The sequence below is a fragment of the Microcaecilia unicolor genome, chromosome 3, assembly GCF_901765095.1.
Source record: "Microcaecilia unicolor chromosome 3, aMicUni1.1, whole genome shotgun sequence".
Classification (NCBI taxonomy): Eukaryota; Metazoa; Chordata; class Amphibia; order Gymnophiona; family Siphonopidae; genus Microcaecilia; species Microcaecilia unicolor.
In genome coordinates, this window is record NC_044033.1 from 374,918,874 (window position 1) to 374,944,262 (window position 25,389).

Genomic DNA, 25,389 nt, shown 5'->3' on the forward strand with positions numbered 1-25,389 from the left:
CCCTAGTAGCGCTCTAGAAATGTTAAGTAGTAGTAGTAGTCTTTTACAAAGGCACGTTAGTGGTTTTACTGCATGATTAGCATGTGCTAAATGCTAGAGACGCCCATAGAAATATATGCTTATATGCTTATTTTTAGTGCATGCTAAAAACTCTAGTATGGCTTTGTAAAAGGTCCCATATATAATTAAATACAGTAAGTAAAGCTGAAAGGCTTTGAAAAATATGATCCTTCCTGTTACCTGTAGTAAAATGCCTCATCCTATAATGTCCTGAGTCGTCTTTCTTCTTCCCTTCCCTCCAGTTATGCACTCTTTATGTAATGTAACATGAAAGGATCCTTATGTCTCTACTCATCTTATCTACAATATGTGTTCCTCATCCCCATCCAGATTTCTCCAGGATTTCCTGCAGTAAACGTCTCTCATCCATCCAGAGCTCTATGGCTTCCTGTTTTCTTCAGTAAGAATCCCTCATTTTCACCAGGCCCCATGCCCTCCTTACCTGCAGTAAAAGTCTTTCATCTCCAATGATGGCTGCTTTATTCCAATCAATGACTTCTGAAAATGGCAGCTCCCAGCCATTGCTCAGCAGCACAGGGATGCAAGCTGCCTGGAAGCAAAGAAGAGAGGTCACTGTGGTGAAGAAAAAACAGAGTAGCTCCAAAGATGACCCATATGAAACACAGATGATCCAAAAGCCCACCTCTTTGCTTAAAGCCCACCTCTTCAATGCTGCGTTCGGCACCTAACCCTTACTGTTCAGTGAATCCAGACTGCCCCAATTTGACTGCCCCTATCGGACCGACCGTTCACTTGTCTATTAGATTGTAAGCTCTTTGAGCAGGGACTGTCTCTCTTTGTTAAATTGTACAGTGCTGCGTAACCCTAGTAGCGCTCTAGAAATGTTAAGTAGTAGTAAGTTAGAAATGGGGTTGATGACAGTTAAAGTTTTAAAAACATGTGCTGCCTGAGAGGAAACACATATTACTAGATATTGTTAGCTTCACAATATCAGCTACTGCAAAATAACATCCTCATTCTCAGAACTCTTATGTACTATAAGCTATTGTGCTTATTCATTCTCAAAAGTCCCAGTTACTGCAAGCAAACAACTGCAGTCCCATGTTTTTCATTCACACAAGCTAGTGTAAATTCACATCTTCTTTCACAGCACCAGTTGCTGAGTCTTCCTCCTACCATGCAGGAAGGAATGAATGTTTCTTACAAGTTTTGGAGAGAGCTATGCTCCCATTCTAACATGTATGGAAACATGAACAGTTCTTCAGTAATATATAGGTATTAGTTGAAGTAAAAATTGTGTGTGAATTTTTACTATTTATTTATTGCATTTGTATCCCACATTTTCCCACCTCTTTGCAGGCTCAATGTGGCTAACAATACATCATGAATGTTGGAAATGTATAAGAGAATATACATTTAGTATTACATAAGGATCTTGCTTAACATGATAATGATGAAATAAGATAGTAGAGTGACAAGCAAATGCTGTAAGACAATTCTGGGTATATTTGTAGGAGTTCACATTTGTTGATCTTTGTGGTATGCCTTGTTAAAGAGATGGGTTTTCAGTAGTTTGCGGAAGTTAGTTAGTTCATAGATCATTTTCAGGCTGTGCGGCAGCGCATTCCAGAATTGTGTGCTCAAGTAGGAAAAGGTAGAGGCATGCGTTAGTTTGTATTTTAGACCTTTACAGTTGGGGAAGTGAAGATTGGGGAATGTGCGGGATGATTTTTTAGCATTCCTGGGTGGTAAGTCTATCAGGTCTGACTTGTAAGCTGGGGCATCTCCGTGAATGATTTTGTGAGCTAGGGTACATATTTTGAACGTAATGCGTTCTTTAAGTGGGAGCCAGTGTAGCTTTTCTCGTAGGGGTGACTATTGTATTCTAGGCCTGTGACTTGCAGTAAGGAAATCCAGAAGAGGAGAACAAAAGTTCTGCAGAAAAGCAGTACAGTCTACAAAAGCAGGATACACATCTTCTAATAGTTAAAAAAAGCTTTTATTCTTGCCACTTTAAAACACAACCCTTTTTATTACACTCACTACTTCAAGAATTATGAGGGTTCTCCCTACTAGTAAGTTAACGGTAGTAGGAGTCCTTGTATTGGATGGATCCAAGGGGCAAGAGATGACCTCAGAGAATGAGAATTAAGGGTGCCATTGATTCTAGAAGTGAAAAGGAGGATTCAGAAGCCACCTCATGGAGCTGAGGCAACAGCTGGATCCAGGAGGGTCATGGTTCAATATGGAGTGGCTATAGCTTGTGACTGTGACCTACTTGGAAGGAAGGAAGGAAGGAAGGAAGAAAGATGAAAAACATACTGGACTCCTCAGATTAGAAGGGGAATACTAGTACCTGGAGAAGGATAAGGAATAAAGGTGGCTCATACGTTTTACCATACACTGCATCTTGATTGAATAATTTGTCTATTTAAAGATTTTCAGTAAACTTTATTGGTTCTGAACAAATGTTGTACTGGAGTTTGTGCTTGTGGAAGCAAGAATCAGTGTGAGTGAATCCCGGGTGCCTCCCAGCCATAGCTGGTCCTAACCCAGGGGGCATTATTTAGCCAGATACCACTGCCTCCCTTGATGTGCCTCTGGTTTACCTGCAGAAAGGTCATGCCTGGGTGGGTGAGAGCTGTGGGGATAAGTGTGAATCAAACACAGATATTTTAAAAACTATGCTCCTTTCTAACTTTTAAACGCATCAGCTCCCTTCTAGTTTTAAATACCAAAAGATTTTAAAAACTAATCTCCCTTCTAGCTTTTGAAACACACAGAATTTATCAAATTAGTTCCCAATTCCTTTTCTCCCTATGTTTTCAAAACTATTTTTCTTTTTAAGCATTTTCAGCCATAACAGCTTTACTCCATTACAACTCTATCTGATGAAATAGAACATTGCAAAAGCATACATTTACAAAAACAAAAGCAAAAGCAAAAAAGCAAAAAAAAAAACCCAAAACAAAATGAGGGATTCTTTTACAAAGGTGCGCTAGCATTTTTAGCTCATACTAAACGCTAGAGGCGCTCATAGAAATATATGGGCATCTCTAGCGTACACTTATTTTTAATGTTCGCTAAAAACTCTAGTGCGTCTTTGTAAAAGGCCCACTCAGGGCCATGCCTAGGGTCTCTGGTGCCCCCCTGCAGACCATCAGTTGGCGCCCCCCTGCAGACCATCAGTTGGCGCGCACACACATGTGCGCACCCCCCCACCCCCCGCACTTTAAATTTACCTCTCTCCGCCTCCAGCTCCAACGTTTGCGCAGCGTCAGTGAAAGCGCTGCCTGACTGACGTCTTTCCACCAGCCTTCCCTTCTCTTGTTCGTTCCTTCTGTGTCCTGCCTTCTTCTGACATCATTTCCTTGAGGGCGGGACACAGAAGGAACAAACGAGCGAAGAGAAGGCAGACGTCAGAGGCGGAGCGAGGTAAATTTAAAGCACCGGAGAATCGGGGATGGAGCGGAGGAGTAAGGTTTTTTTTTAAAATACAACTTGACGGTGCAGCACCCTTGAAGGCAGGCGCCCTCCTGCGGCGCTTACTGCGCTTACTGTGTTGGCACGGCCCTGGGCCCACTGAATGAGACAAGAATTTCTTGTTTACCTGGAGAGCTTCCAGAAAGCGAAATGATCCCAGCCGCCTGCCCCGAGGAACCAGACAGAAACTGGAATTGTGGAGCAGCTCCTGGTAATCATACCTAGAAAGAGAACAAAAGGAAAGCAATCAGAGACAAGCAATGTGTGCTATGGAGGGAAGGAAATGGAAGAAAAAGTGTTGTACATGTAGAGGTTACAGGGAAAACAATGGATGGTAGTAGATATTCTAATACTTTTCACCATGTGAAGTATATCCTGGGACATCCTTTTGTTACTGCAAAAATATTTTGTTTTTTTTAAATCTATACAATCTATTGAATGTTTGTTTCCGTAAAAATCTTACAAAAAGAAAATTAATGACTGCTCATGTCTTAATACTGTCGGTGCAAAACAATACAATTCCATAGGAGCTAACAAGTTCAGTTAACATTTAAAACAAGTAGAAACTTTGTTATTATTATTATATCTTTAAATTACAATATCACATTCAATGAAAGTAAAAATTAAATAAACGACAAGTTGCTAGAATATTTGCCAAATAAAGAATGTAAAGACCCTATCATATTATGTCATAAATGATTAAAAGAGATAACCATAATCATGCAAGAAATGAGTGCTGTCTTAACATATCTCTGTAATTTGCTATCATACAAATTAAGAAATATTCTAACATTGAAGAATCTTGTCATATTGTCATGGACAGCCACACATATATCTTATTTTTCAAACTTTTCTCCAACTCACCCATTCCATTCAGTCGTTTGGAGCTTAAGGTAATACTCAGGTACTCTACTATCAAAAGAGTCATCATAGAAAGGCAAAAAATATTTAGCTCAAAATTCAAAGTAATTGAACCAGGCAGGAGAGCTTCCTGCCCAGTTATATAAGAGTAGCCATACTGGGTCAGACCAATGGTCCATCTAGCCCAGTATCCTGTTTTCCAAACAGTGGCCAAGCCAGGTCACAAGTTCCTGGTAGAAACCCAAATCATAGCAACAGTCCACATTGCAAATCCCAGGGCAAGCAGTTGCTTCCCATGTCTATCTCAATAGCAGACTATGGACTTTTCCTCTAGGAATTTGTCCAAACCTTTTTAGAACTCAGATACGCTAACCGCTGTTACCACCTCTGGCAAAGAGTTCCAGAGCTTAACTATTCATTGAGTGAAAAAATATTTCTTCCTATTTGTTTTAAAAGTGTTTCCATGTAACTTCCTCGAGTGTCCCCTAGTCTTTGTTCTTTTGGAACGAGTAAAAAATCGATTTACTTCTACTCGTTCTACACCGCTCAGGATTTTGTAAACCTCAAGCATATCTCCCCTCATTCATCTCTTTTCCAAGCTGAAGAGCCCTAACCTCTTTAGCCTTTCCTCATACGAGAAGAGTTCCATCTCCTTTATCATTTTAGTCACTCTTCTTTGAACCTTTTCTAATTCTGCTATATGCAGCACTGAAGGTGTCGCTGCCGCACACTGAGCAGATTTCAGTGTATTATCTACAATGACACCCAGATGTTTTTCTTGAGCCCTGACCCCTAAGGTGGACATTAGCATCAGGTAACTGTGATTTGGATTATTCTTTCCAATATGCATCACCTTTCATTTGTCCACATTAAATTTCATCTGCTATTTGGACACCCAAAGAAGTTTAATTGCTGTATTTTGCAATGTTTGGAGATGCTTTAGAGAATAACAAGGGGATCCTAAGTATATTATTTATTTATTTACTCCATTTATATCCCACCAAGGCTGGTAACAATATTCACATACATAGTCTTGAACATGTAACAATCGTTAAGAATGTTAAGCTAAAACATGATCACTAGACTAGTCCTAACCAAGAAAAAAATAAAATAAAATAAAAATAGAATGAAGGGTCAATCAGCTAAGTCTTCATGTAGCCAAAAAGGTTTTCACAAACAGGTGTGTTCTCAGCAGCCGCTTGAATTATTGAATGTCTTCACATGATCTCAAGTATCAGGGTAGATCATTCCACGCGGATGGGGCAGTGATAGATAAGGCTGGGGCAGCAATAGAGAAGTAACTATACAATTTAGCGGAAGGTAAACAAAGCTGATGGGATGTCTCGGATCATTTTGGTTTATATGATTACAGGGTACTTCAAAAATAAGCTGGAACATTCCCAAATATATGTTAATGAGTCAATACAAGAATCTTGAATTGGACTCTGTATCTTACCGGGAGCCAGTGTAATTTTTTTTAATGTTGGAGTAAAGTGTTCAGACCTTAAGATTCCAGTGATCAGTCATGCAGCTGCATTTTGGATGAGCTGAATAGCTTAGATACGGGATGATGATATTCCCAGAAATAGAGAGTTACAATAATCAATCTTTGTCAGTTCAAAGCTCTGTACAATTGTCAGAAAATCAGATGGTGTTACCATATCTTTCAGCTTGCTCAACACACAAAGTTGAAAAAAAGATGCCGAAATCTCATGGTCTATATGTTTTTGCATTGTCAGATTGGGTTCTAGGAAAACTCCCAAACTAAAGATGCCTTTTCACCCTGATATTCGAACATTGGTGGTAGAGATGATTCCAGAATCCCACCTACATACATTATTTCTATCTTTGCAACATTTAAAGACATCTTAGCCTGTCTCATCCAATCAACAATTTTGTCAAACACATTCTTCAGTTGTGAAGTTAGATCCTGATCATGTTTGTACATCGTCTGCATATATTCTATATGATATGTGTAGATCTTGGAAAACAGCTCCTAGAGATGCCATAAATAAGTTAAATAGTACTGCCGAGAGGACTGAACCTTGCGGTACACCATGCGTCATTGGGAAGCTAGTGGAAACTGTGTCTTGTACTTTGACGTGAAATCTTCTTCTCTGCTGTTATGATTCTGCTGGATAGGCAGGGGAAGGTTTGGGACTCACTCCTGATTGGCTTGTCAGGGGCTGAGCCAGCAGACGTCTGGAAGCTTGATCCATTTAAGCCTGCCTTTCCCTTGCAACCATTGCTTGATTGCCTTGCTGAAGCCAGCCTGTGTTTGGGCACTTGTGTTACTTGGTAGTTTAGCCTTTCTCCTCCTGCTTGCTGTTTCTGTCTGTGTGTGTGTGTGTGTGTGTGTACTGGGTATTCCCAGCATGTGCCTGATTGCCTCACTTCTCCCACCCCGGGTTTGCTTCTCTTGCTCTAACGTTGTGCTGTCTGGGGTAAGCTGTTGCCTTGAATCATCAACAGCACTACTTTTTAAAGCTTCCTAAAACCAGTTTTAATCTATATTGAATATCATGAAAAGGTAACATCAAGGTCACTCTAATTCTTAATCACTTTAACCTTCTCCAAGAGAAACATGGAGACAGAGGCTCCAGGGAAACTGCAAGTTCCTAATCACTTCAACCTTCTTTTACTCTCTCCCTGCTGAAATAAGCGTACACCCTGAAATTGCCAATCTTTCAACCAGTCATGCTTGTTATCGAGCCTGGCAGATGGCCAGCCTGCATTGTATGTGTTTCCATATAAAGGGTTTTCTGAAGCCAAAGAACACCACACAGTATGAATTAAAAAGATGAATAAATCACTGTAAATAATGGATAAGTGAAAAGGTGGCTCTCAGCTATCCTTGGGCTGTTCCACCCTGTTTCAATGGGAGCATTAATTTGAACCATAGAGAAATGACGTTGCTCTTATTCTGCTCCGTTGATACATCCTTGACCACCATTATAAATTTAATTGATAACCATAAAGTGTGTGATGCTAAGGCAAAAGAATCAAAAATCCAAGTGACCGTTCCCAAACTTCAAAATATAATCCCATAAATACTTCAAAATCACATGTCCATTATACCAAAAACAAATGTCCAATTATCAATTAAATTTATATTGGTTGGCCAAGATGGCGGCACTGTAAGTCACACAGGCTGGATGCTTTTGGTTTACCAAGGCCGTTTTCTGTGCCTGGACGTCCTCTAATCTCTAGATATATTGGTGATATGGGGAGAAAGAGGAAGGGGTGTGAGCAACGGGTTCCCTCTGCTCCTGCTCCCCCTTCCAGGCTGTGGCAGAAGACCATCAAGAGCTTTGGCGCTACAGCGGCTTTCACTCCAAGTCCACCTTTGGCTCCGCTTCCGGATTTGTTCAGTGGCAGCATTGGAGACGATGCTTCTTTGAGCCCCATCATACAGACAATGCCTCCGCAGCTGGCGACTGCATATGCTGTGGGTGGACAGAGCCTGGGATCAGCTGGAAGTGGGCCTGTTCCTGACTCCTTAGTGGGATCCTGTGTGGCTGTTTCTACATCGCAAGTTGTGTCATCAAGAGAGGAGGAAGTGCAGCGGATACAACATACTGTGAAGGTACAGCCCCTAGTTGGGGAGTTGTTATAGTTATGCCTCTGAAGTTGTTGGAGTTGGTAAGACCTAATGTTGTCACTGTGAGTTCCATTTGGGAGGCCTTACAGATTCTCAACAATTATTTTCTTAAAGTAACTGAAACTTTTTCTGCTCAGATGAATCAGGTTTCTGGTGCTATCGCTGCTCATGATAAGACTCTGGAGCAGCATACCAACCAGATTGGATCTTTGGAGGCTAAGTTTGATGACCTTCATGTTACCAATAATATGGTTCTGTTAAAAGACAAGTTGTACTCTTTTGAGAAGATAGAATATCTGAAGAATCAAATCAGAAGGAAAAATCTCAGATTTGTGAATTTTCCCACATCTCCTCTGACTTCACCATTTGATATGGTACGGAAGTATTTTATTGAGATTTTGAAAATTCCTCCAGAGATGGTGCCACTGTATGTTCAGGCCCAATATTTAATGTCTAATAATGTGAAGAGTTCAGGGAATCATCAGAAAGCTCAAATGAACTTAACAAAATTCTTGAGTCATGTCTTGAAGTTGTTACTGTACTCACAGAACAACCCTGTTGGTGACTTTTGCTTTAGAACCAGATAGGAATAATGTTTATATTTTTGTTTTATGAATGAGATGTTTTTGGGATCTAAAGTACGTGATTTTCTGGATTTCACTAGAGATAGGCAAAAGAGATGCCAGGAATTTCTGCATTACGTCCCAGAGTCTTGGCTCTGGGTGTGAATATTGTGTTAAAATTTCCTTGTCAATGTGTTTTGTTATTTGAGGATAAAAGTTATTTCTTTATAGATCCTAAATTACTCTTGGATTTTATTCTGGCAAAAGAAGAGTTGAGGGCTAAGGTTTAATATCCACTGTTGAGAGCCGACTGGTGAGTTTCAGTGGAGGATGTGTTCTTACTTAATTAAAAATTTTTTTTTATCCTGTGTAGTTTAAATTTTCTATTTCTTGGTTCTTTTAGTTCCTTTATGGTGGACTAATGGTAAAATTGAATTATTGTAGTAATCCTGTGTTTTTATTTTGCTTTTGTCTTGTTTTCTTAGAAATGTGAAAAATTTGCAGGGTTTGTTTCTTGTGATTGTTAATTGAAAATTCAAATAAAAAAAAATTAGATTGGTGGCTTAAGAATGTATCAATGGATCAGAATGAGAACAACGTCATAGCTCTATCGTTTAAATTAATGCTCCCATTGAAGCAGGGTGGGACACCCTGGTGATAACTGAGAGTCACCATTTCACTTATTCATAATTTAGACTGATTTATTCATCTTTTTAATTCATATTCATATTCTTTGGCTTCAATCAGAAAACCCTTTATATAGATGTAAGTAGTTGTTTTCTGCAGCTGGTTTTTGCCATTTTTGTATATGTTTCCAGCAGACTGGCCCATCCCTGCTTGAAATGAGATGCCCACTATCATGACAACTCCAGCTGTCCTGTCCCACGTCCTCCCAGTAAAGTCACCCAGGATTAGCTATGAATCTGTGTTTACTGAGATGCCCCCTACCTCTGTGTAGACAATGATAAAGAGAAGGCAGAATTGTTTACATAAAGTAAAACAACAAGATCAATGTTAAATTCTGCAGCTCCTGGATTGCTTCCCAGCTTAAGGGACCCTTTTACAAAAGCGCGTTAAAAAGTGGCCTGTGCTACTTTTAGCAGGTGATTTTCTCATGTGCTCAGGCTACCTCTTTGTGCGTCTGCCAAAAACCTGAATTTCTATTTTCGGCAATAATGGCTAGGCACTAAGTCCAAAATTAGCGCCTGGCCATCTACCGCATGAGCCCTTACCGCCTCCTATTTACTTGACAGGGCTCACACGCTAACCTCGCGGTAATTGGGCAGTGCACGGCAATATGGCCACCCTGCTGATTACTGCTGAGAGTGCCCCCCACAGTAGAAAATACAAAATTATTTTCTAATGCCAGAAAGTGCACATGCCAAGCTCCTACGCTACCCTGGTGGTAGGGCCGATTTGGCATGCGCTACCGTACCTTTATAAAACAGCCCCTAAGTGAATTAGAGCCAATGGGTACAAAGGTAGAGATGCTGAACTGTTACTATGGAGGCCCCATTTTTTAACTCAGTCACTTAATTACATTGGTTAAGCTATTTTATTTAAAATATTAGAGGTGTGCAGAGGCAAAAAATTCAGGGGTCTTTATACTAAGGTGCGCTGAAAAATGGCCTGCGGTAGTGTAGGCGCAGGTTTTGGGCGTACACAGATCCATTTTTCAACACGCCTGCAAAAAATGCCTTTTTAAAATTTTTGCCGAAAATAGACATGCAGCAAAATAAAAATTGTCGCATGTCCATTTTGGGTCTGAGACCTTACCACCAGCCATTGACTTAGCGGTAAGGTCTCTCACGTTAATTGTGCGGTAATCGCCTACGCGCGTCAAGTTGGAGTTACCACCTGATTTTTGCTGCGCCAGAAAATAAAATATATTTTCTGGTGCGTGTAGCGGACACACGTAAAAATTGAAATTACCACACTGGCCACACGGTAGCTGGGCAGAAACTCTGAATTGGCGCACGTTGGGCATGAATAGGCGCCTACGTGGCTCAGTAAAAGTGCCCCTCAGTTTTTGTTTGAAATAAAGTTTTTGCCATTTTTGTGCGTTTGTGTGTGTGTGTGGGGGGCGTTGTGTGTTTTCCCAAAAAATAAGTGTTATTTAGATCAGGGAAGGAAAATTTGTGCAAATTGCATTTTCAGATCTATACAACAAGTATGATTTTCTAAAAGACAGAGGCAAATATCCAATTACTCGTGGCAAATTTCAAAGCAAAAGTATTTGCATTGGTACGCTTTGAAAATTTGCGCAAAGTCTGCAGGTAAACATATACTCATGAGCTTTGTGCTAGATAAAGACAATCTGAGAACTGCCCCATTTCTAAGAACATCAGATTTCGTTTTAAATATCTCAAAACTAAAAACTAGTATGTAAAAATTATTCACCTGTTATTCAGTGGGAACTATGTATTGATAACAGAGCAGCCAGCACATACCTAAAATTCCGGAAATCACTAAAAACCAACCTGTTTAAAAATTCATACCCTACCGATCCATTAATCTCTGCAACACAACCAAACTAAAGCACGTAATCAGTGGTGTGCTCTCTCCCCCCCCCACCTCTGCGCCCCTCCCCACCTCTGCGCCCCCCCCCCCCCCCACAAAATATAAGAAAACCAATATGGGCTGCATTAGGGGCTTATATAGCCCATCTACTATAATAAAACTCACCCTCAACATTCTGAAGACAACGTTCTGAAGTCACTCAGTCACTCACTGAAGGGTTCATGGATTCATGGTGGTGAAGCCACAACACTGACCATGTCTCTCTGCCCCGCCCTCGCATGACGGACCAATCAGAAAAAACACCCTCAACATTCTGAAACACAAAGGACCATCACAACACCGTTCCCAGGCAACACTAGGCAACGTAAGACGGACCAATCAGAGGAAACTACGTGACAATAAGGGAGGAGCATTCCCCAGCAGAATGGCTCATTATCTGTGCAGCACGGAGAGCACAGAAATACCGCTGGAACGAGAGAAGAATATTCCTGCTGTGGATATGTGCAAAAATAGACCGGGGGGGGGGGGGGGGGAGAAATTTTTAAATGCCTACTGCAAGTACTGAAGAGTGCCAGAGGGCCTATAGCACAGTCTATATTTGGGATCGCTTGACAAGGAGTCAGAGGAGCCGGAAAACAACGTGCCTGTCACCATCTGGGACGTGGGCAAACAGGACAAGCTGCGGCCCAGCTGGAAGGATTACCCGCGACCCAGCCAGCAGCAAACAGCAACCAAGGAAGGGGGAGGAGTACTCCTTCCCTGCCTAGGAATCGCTGGAGACTTGCTGCCAAACTAACGAAACAACCGCACACCGACGCATCACCTCCATCATTCGAAAGGCATCCACTCTTTCTTCACCAGAAATGCAAACTAATAATACAAAACAAACAAAGAATACATGGTTTCTCAGGTGGCTGCAGGTAACTCCCCACCCCCTTCCTCTTCCCCTTTTGCCGAAGCGGCCAAGGGCGTGCCCAACCATCCCCAGCCTCAGGCAAGCTGTCTCCCACCTCGGGGATTCCCCGAGCACCCGGAAAAAGACGGTGCTGATTCCTGCAGCTCATAAATGTTCCAGCATTCCCCTGCAGCCGGCCTGAAATGGACCAAACATACCGGATCACCCCCCGACGGCCCGAGACCGTGCTCTTCTCCCTTCCGCCAACTTAAAACAACCATCCCCGTCCTCAGGCAAGCCGTCACCCACCTCCAGGATGCCCAGAACCCCAGCCCAATGGAAAAAGATGGCGCTGCTTCCAACAGCACATTTCTCTTCCAGCATTCCCCTACAGCAGCCCTGAAACGGCCAAAAAATACCGACAGACAAAGAACGTGCTCCTCTACCTTCCGCCCATCTAAAACAACACTGCTGCCTCAGCACAACACAAAAAAAAACCATGGAAAAAAAAACAACACTCAACAAAGGCTGACCCCCCTACAACCACATTTACATTTCACCAACAGAAAGACTCCCCTCCACAAACCTCCTTGACAGACAAAACCACACACACACAATACAACAGAAACACACCCTCAAAGCCACACACCAATCCAACCCACTTTGCCAGCACAGCACATCCCCCAACCCCCCAAGCAAAAAACAAAACAAAACAAAAAAAAGACACACATCGACAACCTGCACACACACTGCACCCTCACACACTCACACACACACAAACACACAAACACACACACACACACACACACACAAAATAACTCTGTGACATATACACACACACAAAAAAAACCCCACATGCTAGCGCCCGTTTCATTGGTTTCGGAAATGGGCCTTTTTTTACTAGTTTATGTATAAACAAAAGAAATCTGCATGAAACAAAATATTTATTTTGACTAATAAAACCACTTCCCCCTGAAACATGTTCAAAACAGAATAATCCATTTGTGTAAAAAGGTAAACTTTTACAAAACAGATGAAGATCTGATTCCATGTGTGCCCCAATGAAAGGAGAGTTTAATAATAATTCTACTTCCATTTAATTTCAATATTCCATCAACTTTATAACACCAGGCTTCCTCATGGTAGATTACAACAACAACAACAGTTAAGACGAACCCAGGTATCAGGATGGATTGAAATTTAGCCATTCATGCCCAATGCCATTGCCCTTTCTCTCCCAATCCCTCCAGAGCTGCTACTGTTCTATCTTGCCCCCCCCCCCCGTCCTTCCTTTTCACATTTATGATCCCCCCCTGGCTGAAACTAGCAGATTTGCTTAATTTATTTCTGTCTATTAGATTGTAAGCTCTTTGAGCAGGGACTGTCTTTCTTCTATGTTTGTGCAGCGCTGCGTACGCCTTGTAGTGCTATAGAAATGCTAAATAGTAGTAGTAGTAGTAGCAGCTGCAGAAAATTCCCTGAAAATGTTTTTTTTTTTTGTTAATTAATAAATAAATAAATATTAGATCGCGCCGCTGGATTACCTGGCTGGATGGAAGAGGACAACGATAGACTAGTGGTCCGGCAGGGCAGGGTGTCCTGCACTAGCAGTGCAGGAAGTAGAAGAGAAGGTGCTACTTACTAGCGCGTGGCTGGCTGCAAGGATGAAGAGTGTGGTGGTGGTCGGCTGCGAGAGGAATCACGACAAACACATGTGCATGTCTGCAGGAGCCGAAGCAGAAAGGGTGCACTCACTGGCGTGCACGGTGCTGCAGGGGGAGGAAGCAGGCGTCGTGACGTTGATGGGCGGGACTCGGCTAGAGAGGCGGAGAGAGAGCGAGAGGACAGAGCCTGCTGGGAGGAGACAGCCACTGGGAGGAGACAACAAGTGAGTCAGAGAGGTAAGGCACATGCTGGTGCAGCAGGGACGGAAGCCGGAGCAGGACACACACACATTGGTTTGCACCCGGCCCCCAGCCCCCCCGGCGCTCTCAGCACGTCACTGGAACCAGCCTGCAGTTGGTGTGTGCGGGCATGTGCGTGCCTCCAGCCAGGGAAAAAAAAAACTTTGTCCCGACTCCTGTCCTTGCTAACAACCAGCTAGCAAAATTCTCAAAAAATTAACAACCAGCTCTGCAGAGCCGTTGCGAGCCGGCTCCAGCACACCACTGCATGTAATGGACATAACACAACTCTTCCGTTCTCCGATTCCCTAATGTGGCTGTGCTACATGAACTTGATCTTACCACAACATCACCCTGTATTTGTTCACACCGAAGCCTGCAAAGGACTCTCCAGTACTATGTAAGCCACATTGAGCCTACAAATAGGTGGGAAAATGTGGGATACAAATGTAACAAATAATTAAAAAAAAAAACCTTCCCTAGCATGTTTTAAAAAATTATATGGATGATATCAGGACATTGAAGTCACTAAATAGCCAGATATTATCTGTAAAATTATGGGCTGGATTAGGTGCAAGGTAAAGGCTCCTAAAAATAATCCATTCATCCGCTATGGGCTAGATTCTATATATGGCACCTAAAAAAGCCTGCCTAAATGCTAATCTATAATCCGTGCCTAAAGTTCAGCACAGTTTATTGAATAAACACTTAAGCAGAGATGTCACACATAAACTTAGGTACCCACCATTTGCTCCAATGAAAACATGGTGCAAATCCCCACACCTAAATTTACATGCAGAGCACCGCTATTCTATAATTACACACCCCGAAACACCCATGGCCCTCCCATTTCCATGCTCCCTTTTTCAGGCCACAAATAAATTTTAGGTGCAGATCCCCAATTAAATCTAATTAGTGCCGATATTTGCTTGTTAAAAAGCCAATTTTGGGGTCCCTTTTACTAAGCTGTGTAGGCGCCTATGTGCACCCAACGCATGCCAATTCGGAACTACCGCCTGGCTACTGCATGGCCCAGGCAGTAATTTCATTTTTTACGTACACCCACTATGCGCACCGGAAAATTTCCAGCGCTAACAGGACAGTAATCAACATTGTACGCGCAATTACCACCTGGTTAACACGGGATACCTTACCGCTAAGTCAATGGGTGGCAATAAGGTCTCAGGCCCAAAATGGACGTGCACCAATTTTCATTTTGCCGCACATCCATTTTCAGCCAAAAGAAAAAGGCCTTTTTTGCCGGTGCGCTGAAAAATGAACCTGCGCGTATCCAATACATGTGTCTACACCAGCGTAGGCCACTTTTTGGTGCACCTTAGTTAAAGGACCCCTTTGCTTGTTATTCTTTTAAATTCTGAGTGCAAGTTTTGGTAACCTTTATAGAATGAGGGGGCAAATAGATAAGTTATCTGTTTACTTTAGGCCTGTTGAATAGGCCTAAACTAAATGAATTATGCAAACACACCACTGAACCTACAGGTATATTCAGTGCCAGCATCTATATGGAAAGCAGAACTTAATATATGAATCTAAATGTCAGCTTAATGCTGTAACTGCACGGGCTAAATACTGTCTGGCATGATATCACATCAGCTATGGAAGAGTTTGCTCTGTCATTTATACATTACGGTCTGGTGGTGCAGTTTTATTCACCCTACATGTAGGGGCTTTTGGAACCTTTGCTAAGGTCTGTGGTTCTCCCGGCACAGAACGTATGGAAAGCAATGAGAATGTAGCCCAGGGATTGGTCAACGGATTTGCACAAGATTCTGGGTGAAAAGGGCTCGGGAATGGGTCTGTCCTCTAGGCTGGAAGGGAGCTTGAACCGAGCTAGAGAGTGTGGAAGCCTGCTTCCTGTCTATACTATAGCATTCTGTGGTGGGTGAGAGGACCAAGCAAAAGAGTCCCTTTGTGGGTGCTTCTGGTGTCCAGTGAAGTGGTGGCTCCTGGATCTATGGAGACTGAAAAGGAGAAAGCTGTCTAACAGATGTTTAATACAGGTATCCATGAGGTAGAAAGTAGAAAAGGAGAGCAAAGGAAAGATTCAATCATTGGAAGTAACAGGTAATGAGAACGGAATGGATTTAGTTCATACCTTTTTCAGTTGTAGCTCAAGATTAGTTACATTCAGGCACAGTAGGCACTTTTCTGTCCTTAGAGGGCTCATAATCTAAGTTTATACCTGTAGCAATAGTGGTTTAAGTGAGGTACTGTGGGATATGAACCCTGGCTTCCCACCTGCTACTTTAGCCATTAGGCTACTTCTTGTTTTTGGGGAGTTGGTTAGCAAAGGTCCAGAGGGAATCCAAAGCTGATTGGTAAGGAAGGAGGGGGTCCGAGAAGTGTATGGAAGAAAGAATGGAAACCTCTTTTCTGCCACTGAACCTGATACTATATGCACTCCTTGCTTTGAAGAAACTTTTATTAGAAAAGGTTTTTATTTTGGAACCTTATCTGAAGTGTCTCCAAGAACTTTCAATAATATTCCCTGTAGGTCGTGAAGTGGAGAATCTCTTGTTCTTGTTTAATCCACATCACAAGTTTGGAGGTGGTCCATGGGACTTAGCTTTGGAACTGAGTGAGCCCCTGGCCTATAAAGTGTAATCTGAGAATATGATTTAACAGTAACATGAGGACAGAAGTAATTAGTTAGCAAAAACAGTATAATGGATGAACTTTCGAGCACGGTTTTGATTTAGTTCACTTCTACTCTAGAGAATGACACGGGGACAAAGTTTGTCCCCGTCCTGTCCCCGTGGGTTCTGTCTCTGTCCCCGCCCCGTCCCTGTGGATTCTGTCTCCATCCCTGCCCCGTCCCCGCAGGCCCTGTCTCCATCCCCGCAGATTCTATCCCCGTCCCCGTGGGCTCTGTCCTCATCTGCAGAAGCCTTGAACACATGATTTTATATTTAAATATTTTTATTAAAGTATAAAAAGGAACAATATGCTGTGCAACTGTTGTGTATAAATTACAAATAGAGAACAATAATAACAATGAGCAGCTATAATAACCCTCCTTCCCACCACCATCCAACCCCAACAATAGGTGATTTCTACTACACCAAGGAATCCTAATTCACACTGTTAAAATGTCCAGGGGTATAAAATACAACCCGTTCTATATGCCCTAGAGGGGAAAAATATGCCCTATGAAGTACTGTTATGGTTTTTAAATCTGTGGATAAATAAGAAGTCATCAACACGGGAGAGGTACAATCCAGAAGCAGCAGAATGGACACACTTAGACCGGATATTGGGGCAAGACCTGAATGGGGAGGGGGGGAGGGGTAATGAGCGGAACAAGACTGGGATAAGAGGAAGAGGGGGCTTAGGGGGGAGGAGGAGGGAATGGGTAGGGGAAGAGGGCGGGGGTCAGGAGGGGAAAAAGGGGAGAAAAAGGGAGTGGAAACGGGTTTTGATACCATTTCATGATTACATATTTGTATCCCAAGGTTACGATTTGGTCAGGTTAGATGTTAAAGTAGAGAGGGATGTGGAATTGTAATGTTTTTCTCTCTGTGGAATGATTTAATAAACTTTACAAATTAAAAAAAAAAAGAAGTCATCAACAATCTCAGGATTCAATCTAGCTCTCCTGTCTTCCACAGTCCTTCCTGGAATAGAAGTTGTCTTCTTAGAAGATGTGCTGGTAGCAGGATGTACAGGATCCCCCATGCACATTTTGCTAGTTGTGACCAGTATGTTTGCTTGTTTTTCCAAAAAATCAAAATATCTTTGTAGGCATCACTTAAACATAAAAACAGTCCAGTTCATTAACAGGCTTCAAAGTAGAAAATGACATGGGGACAAAGTTTGTCCCCGTCCCTGTGGGCTCTGTCCCCATTCCCGCCCTGTCCCCGTGAGATCTGTCCCCATCCCCATTCCTATGGTTACTGCGGTTCCCCATCCCTGTGTCATTCTCTATTCTACTCCATACTTGGAGAGGAAGGGGGGAGGGAAATATGCCAACCAAAAAACCTAGGTGCAAGAAATTGGATCAAGAGTTATGTCAGCTCTGCAGTGATAGGCATTCTATGAATGTCATCTTATTATGCCTCATCAATGTAACGTTGCACCGTGGTGAAGCTCTTGTGAAACAAGAATTATATATGCTCCAGGATGCTTTCAGGCTCATACCCCTATATACTGTTTCTTTGTTGATCAAACATTCTAGGAGAATACCACGGATGTTTTATGAGATCATGAAATGCAGAAAGTAGAAGGGCATTGGTGGCAATGAGGGATCAAGAGACATCTGCTAACCCAGATACTGTCATTGTGATCTCAGGCGGAAGCAACATTTCTAGCAAGCTGCAGCTGTTATGGAGTGTTTTTGGCAATTAAAAAAAAGACTCATTTTACTAACACCAGAACAGCAGTTGGCTAATAGGAAATAAAACCAATCGGGGGTATTTTAGTAAGATGCAATGTCTTTCAGCGTAACCAGTGTCAATTAAGAATAGTTTTTTTTCTTCAGAAACATGTACTTCAGCTCAGTGGCAGAAATAGCTGGTTAGTAAATGAGCCTGTATTAGACAAGGAATAGGGGAGCAGGATCCAGGCTAAGACAAGCAGGTTTGAAAGAGTTACTATTCAAACTGGAGCAAAACAGCCAATTATAGCTAGGTACAGGAAGCAAGAAAGAAAATGCCCTGCTCAAGGACAGAGGGTTCCAGACAGAGCACATAGGATTAAGGCAGAGATCTCCAGGATGAGGACAAAAATTGTCATAGCCAAGAGGCAGAATTTCTTCTCTTGTTCATTAACAATCATATAAGTAGGATGTAACCTAAAAGCAAAAATCAAGAACTTGTGTCCCTCTTTCGAAATATTAAAAATTTAGATATCAAGAGACTGTCACAAATGTTGAAACACCACGAATATATAGGACAGTGGTTCCATTTCCTAAGACATGTGGACATGTTTAGAAATTGCTCAGTATTAATGCTAATAATTTGGAGTGTATGTAGTACTTTTATTCATGCAAAATTGCAGTACACTTCACAATATTTATTAATTGTAAAATCTATGTAGCCATCCTAGGGTAGAAGACTAGCCAGCACACTTCTAATATGTGAACTTCAAAAGAAGAAGCAATATTATTATTAATACTCAAATTCAGGAAGCACAGGATAGTGCAGATAGTAATAGGTGGGCTTTTCCTGACATTATTTAAATGCTATAACTACTAGACTACACTTCCTCTCTATGTATAGATATCCTTTGAAAATCGTACATAGTTTTATCTATTACTTTATTTATTTGGGCACATGTATTTATTATTGGGAAGTGAATCCTAGTCCTATTTTTAGTTGCTGTAAAGTGGTAAGTGTGACACTTTCTAGAAAGGAGTACTAAGGGACCCTTTTAAGGTCAAGGGTCATTGATTTGATATACCTCCTTTCTGTGGGTACAACCAAAGCGGTTTACATATATTATATGCAGGTACTTTTTCTGTCCCTAGTGGGTTCACAATCTAAGTTTGTACCTGGGGCAATGGAGGTGCTCAGAGTCACAAGGAGGTGCAGTGGGAATTGAACCCAGTTCCCCAAGTTCTCAGCCCACTGCACTAATCATTAGGCTACTCTTCCTACTTTTTCTTATGGAATAGGCTTCAATAGGTGTCCATTTATAGAATCGTCCTCGCAGGGGGCAATTCTATAAAAGGGGTGCTAACATTAACATGCATGTTAGGTGCATAAATGTTTAGAATACTAACATATACGCACATATGCACATACAAGCCAATTCCTGCCTAAGCATGTATTTGTAAATATGCATATATTTCACATAGCACATATTTGCAAGGGGTGTACTCATGGGCAGAGCATAGGGGAGACTCACACTTCATATTTCAGGTGTTATGTGTGGCTGCTTGGTGGTAGGACTTATGACCTCCATAGAGGATCCACAGTTGAGGGTCAGTTAGTATTGTGGAATAATGGAGGATTGGGGGAGAGAAATGGGGAGTGAGAAGGGTGGGCTCGGGAAGAGAGTGGGGGTGGTATCTTTGTTGGTGATGGGGGATAGGGGATGGGCAAAGGGAGGAGGGTAGGATTAAGAATACAGGTGCAATTGGAACCTTTAAATGCAAACTTGTTACTTGTAATGTGAAAGGCCTCAACTTGCCTAGAAAAAGGGGCTTACTTTTTAAGGAACTCCATAGGCTTTCTTATGACATTACATTGATCCAGGAAATTCACATTATGAGGAAAGCTGAAGGGCTATGTTGAGATAAAAATTATCTCCAAATTTTCTTCACATCTAATAGACAGGAGAGGAAAAAAGTTTGAGTAGCTATTCTAATCAAGAAAGACTTTCCTCTTATGGTGATAGACATGGTGTGAGATTTGGCGGGGCGCTTTTTACTCCTCAGGGGTGAGATTAAAGGGGAGAAAATTACCATACTTAATGTTTATGCACTCAGTGAGTCTCAAACTGATTTTGGAAGAATTGGGTTAGATCCTTTAAAAAGGGGGAACAGTTGCTTAATATTATGGGTGATTGTAACCTGGCCTTAGACACTACCCCAAAATTCTACAAATGGCACTTACAATTGCATGGACAAATTTGGATGCATGCCCAATTTGCATGCACAAATTAGCACTGATTATTGGGTCCTATCAATTACCAGTGTAATTGGCATCTAAATTAAAATTTGTGCATGCATTTTTAGGTGCCGGGATCTGCGCATAGAAAGGGGCACAGCCATGGGTGGGACATGGGTGGATCAGTGGTGCTCCTCCAATTCATGTATGATGTTATAGAATAAGAGGGATCCACACCTAATTTAGGCACAAGGATTTACAGCAGGGTTTAGTTGGTGTAAATTCTTACATCTAAAGTTAGGCGCGGATCCCGGCGATAAGCTCTATATTATAAACGTGACTTAACTTTGAGCACTGTTTATAGAATAGTGCTTAGTGTGTTTATAGAATTTGGTCCTAAATGGAATAGGCAACCCATATGTGATGATGGAGCGAGCCACCCTTGGAAATGGCTAAAGAAATGAATGATAAACAGCTGGTAGACCAGTGGAGGAGTCTGCACCCCAAATCGAAGAATTACATTTTTTTCTCAACCCCCATAACATCTTCTCAAGGCTAGACTTTATACTAAGAGACAAATACTGGTGTCAAAAGCTAATAGATGTTCATGTTGATATCCAGATGTGATGAGACCATGCACCTGTCTGGGCAGAAATTGTGTCAGGGAAGGAGGATAGGGGCAGAGGGGTGTGGCACTTGAATGAATGCTAATTGAGAGATGAGAAAATAGTTTGCAATATAAGAGAGAGTATACAGACCTACTGGGTGAGGTTTGGGATGAGATGGGAGGGGCTTAAGGCCACTCAGTGATAAGGAGGGTTTTAATTAAATGGGGAACCATTAAGAAAAAACAGAGGGTAGCTAAGGAGCAGGACTTAGTGAACCAAATCCAGAAATCAGAGGGAGAACATAAATGGTTTGGAGTGAAGGATATTCATCATAAATTTGATCATTTTAGAATGAAGCTTAATCAATTATACATTGATGATATTGATATAAGCTGCAAGTGATCCAGCAACAGCATTATGAATCTGGCAATAAGTCAGTGAAAATATTGGCACAGAAATTAAGATGAGAAATAGAAAGCTGTGACTAATCCTCAAAATTAAGGGAGACAAGGTTGCTTTTTTTTTATATAAAAAGAAAATTCAGCAGCAATGTGTTAAATTTTTCTGGGCTCTATATAGTAAGGATGCAGATATATCAAGGGAGTCCATACAGCAATACCTAAAAAACATGCCACCAGGCCAGATCCCAGCAGTCCCATGAAAGTGATGGTGCTAACTTTTAAAAAGGAGATGGAGGGAGGGAGGGAGCTGAGAGTCGCCCAGGAGTGCATGGTTCAATGTGGAGTATCCTCGAAGGATACTATTAAAACAGGACATTTAGGGAATTCCAATATAGAGGTTTCAATAATGATGAAAGAAAGCCAGGAGTGTTTAATGGGAGAACAGTAAAGATGTAAATTGTCCCCATCAACTTCAAAGCAGCTTGTAGATGCAAGGAGAAAACACAACTTGAAGTGTCTATATACAAATGCTAAAAGCCTAAATAATAAGATGGGAGAGTTGAAGTGTATAGTACTAAATGAAGAGGTAGATATAATAGGCGTCTCAGAGACCTAGTGGAAGGAGGACAATCAATGGGGCACTGTGTTATCAGGGTACAAATTATATCAGAATTAAACAGTGGATTAAAACTGGGGGGGGGGGGGGGTGTGCAATATGTTAAAAAGGGAATTGAGTCAAACTAAATAAATATGTTACATGAAACAGATAGCAGCGTGGAATCCTTGTGAATAGAAATTCCATATGTGAAGAGAAAGAGTATACTGGTAGGGCTGTACTACCATCTGCCAGGACAGAACCAACAAACAGATGAACAAATGTTTACAGAAATTAGGAAAGCTGGCAAATTGGGCAACATATTAATGTATTGACTGGATAAATGCTACATCAGGGAGTGCTAGGGAGGTAATATTCTTAGATGTAATAAATGACTGCTTCTTGGTGCATCTGGTCAAAGAACTGACAAGAAGGGGAGCTATTTTACATCTAGTCCTTAGTGGAATGTAGAGTATGGTACAAGAGGTAATGGTGTTGGATCCACTGGGAAACAGTGATCACAACATGATCAAATTTGAGATGATATCTGGAATGAAGTCACTAAAGAAATTTACTTTAGTAGCATTCAATTTTCGAAAGGGTGACTATGACAAAATGAGGAAAATGGTTAAAAAGAAGCTGAAAGGCTCGGCCACAAAGGTTATGACTTTAAATCAGGCATGGACATTATTTAAAAATACCATCGTGCAAGCCCAGACCAGTTGTATTTCCCGTATTAACAAATTTGGAAAGAAGAGCAAATGACAGCCAGTGTGGTTAAAAGGTGAAGTGAAAGAGGCTATTAGAGCCATAAGAATATCCTTCAAAGAATAGAAAAAGGACCCAAATGAAGAAAATAAGAAGCAACATAAGCAGTGTCAAGCCAAATGCAAAGAACTGATAAAGAAGGCTAAAAGAGAATATGAAGAAAAATTTGCTGTTGAGACAAAAACTCAGTAACACCTTTTTCAGGTACATCAGAAGCAGAAAGTATGTGAGGGAATCTGCGGGACCTTTATATCATGAAGGAGCAAAAGGGGCACTCAGGGAGGACAAGGATTATAGTGGAGAGATTGAATGAATGCTTTGGTCTTTAAGGAAGAAGATGTAAGAGATATAACTGTATCAGAAATGGTTTTCAAGAATGATGATATGGAGAAACTGAAAGAAATCTTGGTGAACCTGGAAAATGTACTGAGTCAAATTGAGAAGTTAAAGAGTGATAAATCACCTGGACCGGGTAGCATGTACCACAGGGTACTGGAAGAACTCAAGCATGAAATTGCTGATCTGTTTGTGATTTATAACTGTCATTAAAATCGTCCATAGTACCTGAAGATTGGAGGGTGGATAATGTAATGCCAATTTTTAAAAAGGGTTCCAGCAGTGGCGTAGCAGGGGGGCTGCCACCCGGGGTGGGGCGGTTCACCATTGCACCCCCCCCTGGGTGCAGCACGATGACACCCCCCTCCCCCCGATCAGCTCCCGCACCCTACCTTTAAAATGAATATCGGGAGGCGAGGCGCAGCGCCTTGCGCCCGCCCTGCACATAAAAGAAATGTGGACTATCTGGCCTTCTCTCGCTCTGTCTGTCCCGCCCTTGCAGAAATAGGAAGTTGCGAGGGAAGAGCCGATGGTCCACATTTCTTTTACGTGCAGGGCAGGTGCGAGGTGCTGCACCTCGCCTCCCGATATTCTTTTTAAAGGTAGGGTGCGGGAGCTGGTCGGGGGGGGGGGGGTGTTGTCGATTCGCCGAGGGGGGGGCTGGCAGGAAGCACCCCCCCTGAGCTGACACCCGGGGTGAATCGCCTCTCCCGCCCCCCCTTGCTACGCCACAGGGTTCCAGTGGTGATCTGATTTCAATGCCTGGGAAAATAGTCGAAACCATTATAAAGAATAAAATTATGGAACACATAAACAAACATGGTTTAATGGTACACAATCAACATGGGTTCAGCCAAGGGAAGTCTTGCCTCACCAATTTGCTTCATATCTTTGAAGGTGTAAATGAACATGTGGCCAAAGGTGAGCCGGTTGATGTAATCTATCTGGATTTTCAGAAAGCTTTTGACAAAGTTTCTCAGGAGAGACTCCTAAGCAGGTGCGTAGCCACGGGTGGGCCTGGGTGGGCCCAGGCCCACCTACTTTCCCTCCAGGCCCGCCCATCGACATCTCCACCTTCGTTCTGGTCTCCCGCTGAACTCCACTGCTGCAGCTGCCACCGCCGCTTCTCTCCTGAGCAGCAGCAGGAACAAAAACAGGCGCTTTGCCGAGCCACCACTTCAGTTCAGCCAGCATAAGAAGATAAACAAGCACGGGGCCACCCACAGCAGCCTTCAGTCATGCGCTGTCGGCTCTGCCTGTCCTCTGCTCCCGGAACGGGAAATTGACGTCAGCGGGGGCAGAGGATGGGAGAGCCGAAAGCGCATGACTGAAGGCTGCTGCGGGCAGCCCCGCGCTTGTTTTTCTTCTTGTGTTGACGACGACGCTGCTGCTGCTCCTGCTTCAGAGGGCCAGAGTGAGAGAGGAAACGTGGCTGGTAGGGGAAGGGTGTCTGAGAGAGCAGAGGGGAGAGAAAAAGAGAAGAGGATGCTGGAGAGTACAGAGAGAGAGCGAGAGATTGGGAGAGAGGGGACATGGAAAAGAGCAGGGGAGAGAAAGAGGGGAGAGCCATGTGGGAGATGGGGAGAGAAGGGACATGGAAAAGAGCAGGGGAGAGCCAGAGAGAGATGGGGAGAGAAAGAGGGGACATGGAAAAGAGCAGGGGAGAGACAGGCTGCTGGGGAGAAGGAAGGGGAACAAGGGGGATACCCTGACTGGTCAGATGGAGAGACAAAGAGGAGAAATGCTGGATGAAAGGAGGGTGAAAGAGAAAAAAATGCTAGAAGGAGAGGCAGAAAGAGGGAGATGCTAGATGGAAGAGGGGTACAGAGAGTGATGAGTAGAAAGATGGGGGAGAGAAGGAGGGGACATGGAAAATGGCAGGAGAAAGAGAGAGAAGCTGCTGGAGAGAAACTGTTTTTGACATGGACGTCTTTGGTTTTGAAAATCGCCGAAAGTCAGAAACGTCCATGTCTAGGGACATCCAAATTTAAGGATTTGGACGTCTCTGACGGTATTTTCAAAACGAAAGATGGACATCCATCTTGTTTCATAAATACGGGTTTCCCCGCCCCTGGATTTTGCTGTTTTGCAAGGACTCCATATCGCAACTTGGACGTCCCTTTCGAAAATGCCCCTCCACGTCTTTCTGTAGATTAGGAATTGGTTATTGGACAGAAGACAGAGGGTAGGGATAAATGACCATTTTTCTCAATGGAGGAGGGTGAATAGTGGAGTGCTGCAGGGATCTGTACTGGGACCAGTGC

General features: G+C 42.5%; 1 protein-coding gene across 1 annotated transcript in view; it reads right to left on the reverse strand.

Moving 5' to 3' along the window:
* The window catches only part of LOC115464768 (exostosin-1-like), a 620,469-nt gene that overhangs the window by 85,878 nt on the left and 509,202 nt on the right, over positions 1 to 25,389 (reverse strand). The window contains exons 2-3 of the mRNA XM_030195122.1: positions 3,632 to 3,725; positions 503 to 610 (exon numbers count right to left, since the gene is read on the reverse strand). Coding sequence (XP_030050982.1) covers positions 503 to 610; positions 3,632 to 3,725 — 202 coding nt within the window. The remainder of the gene's footprint in view (positions 1 to 502; positions 611 to 3,631; positions 3,726 to 25,389) is intronic.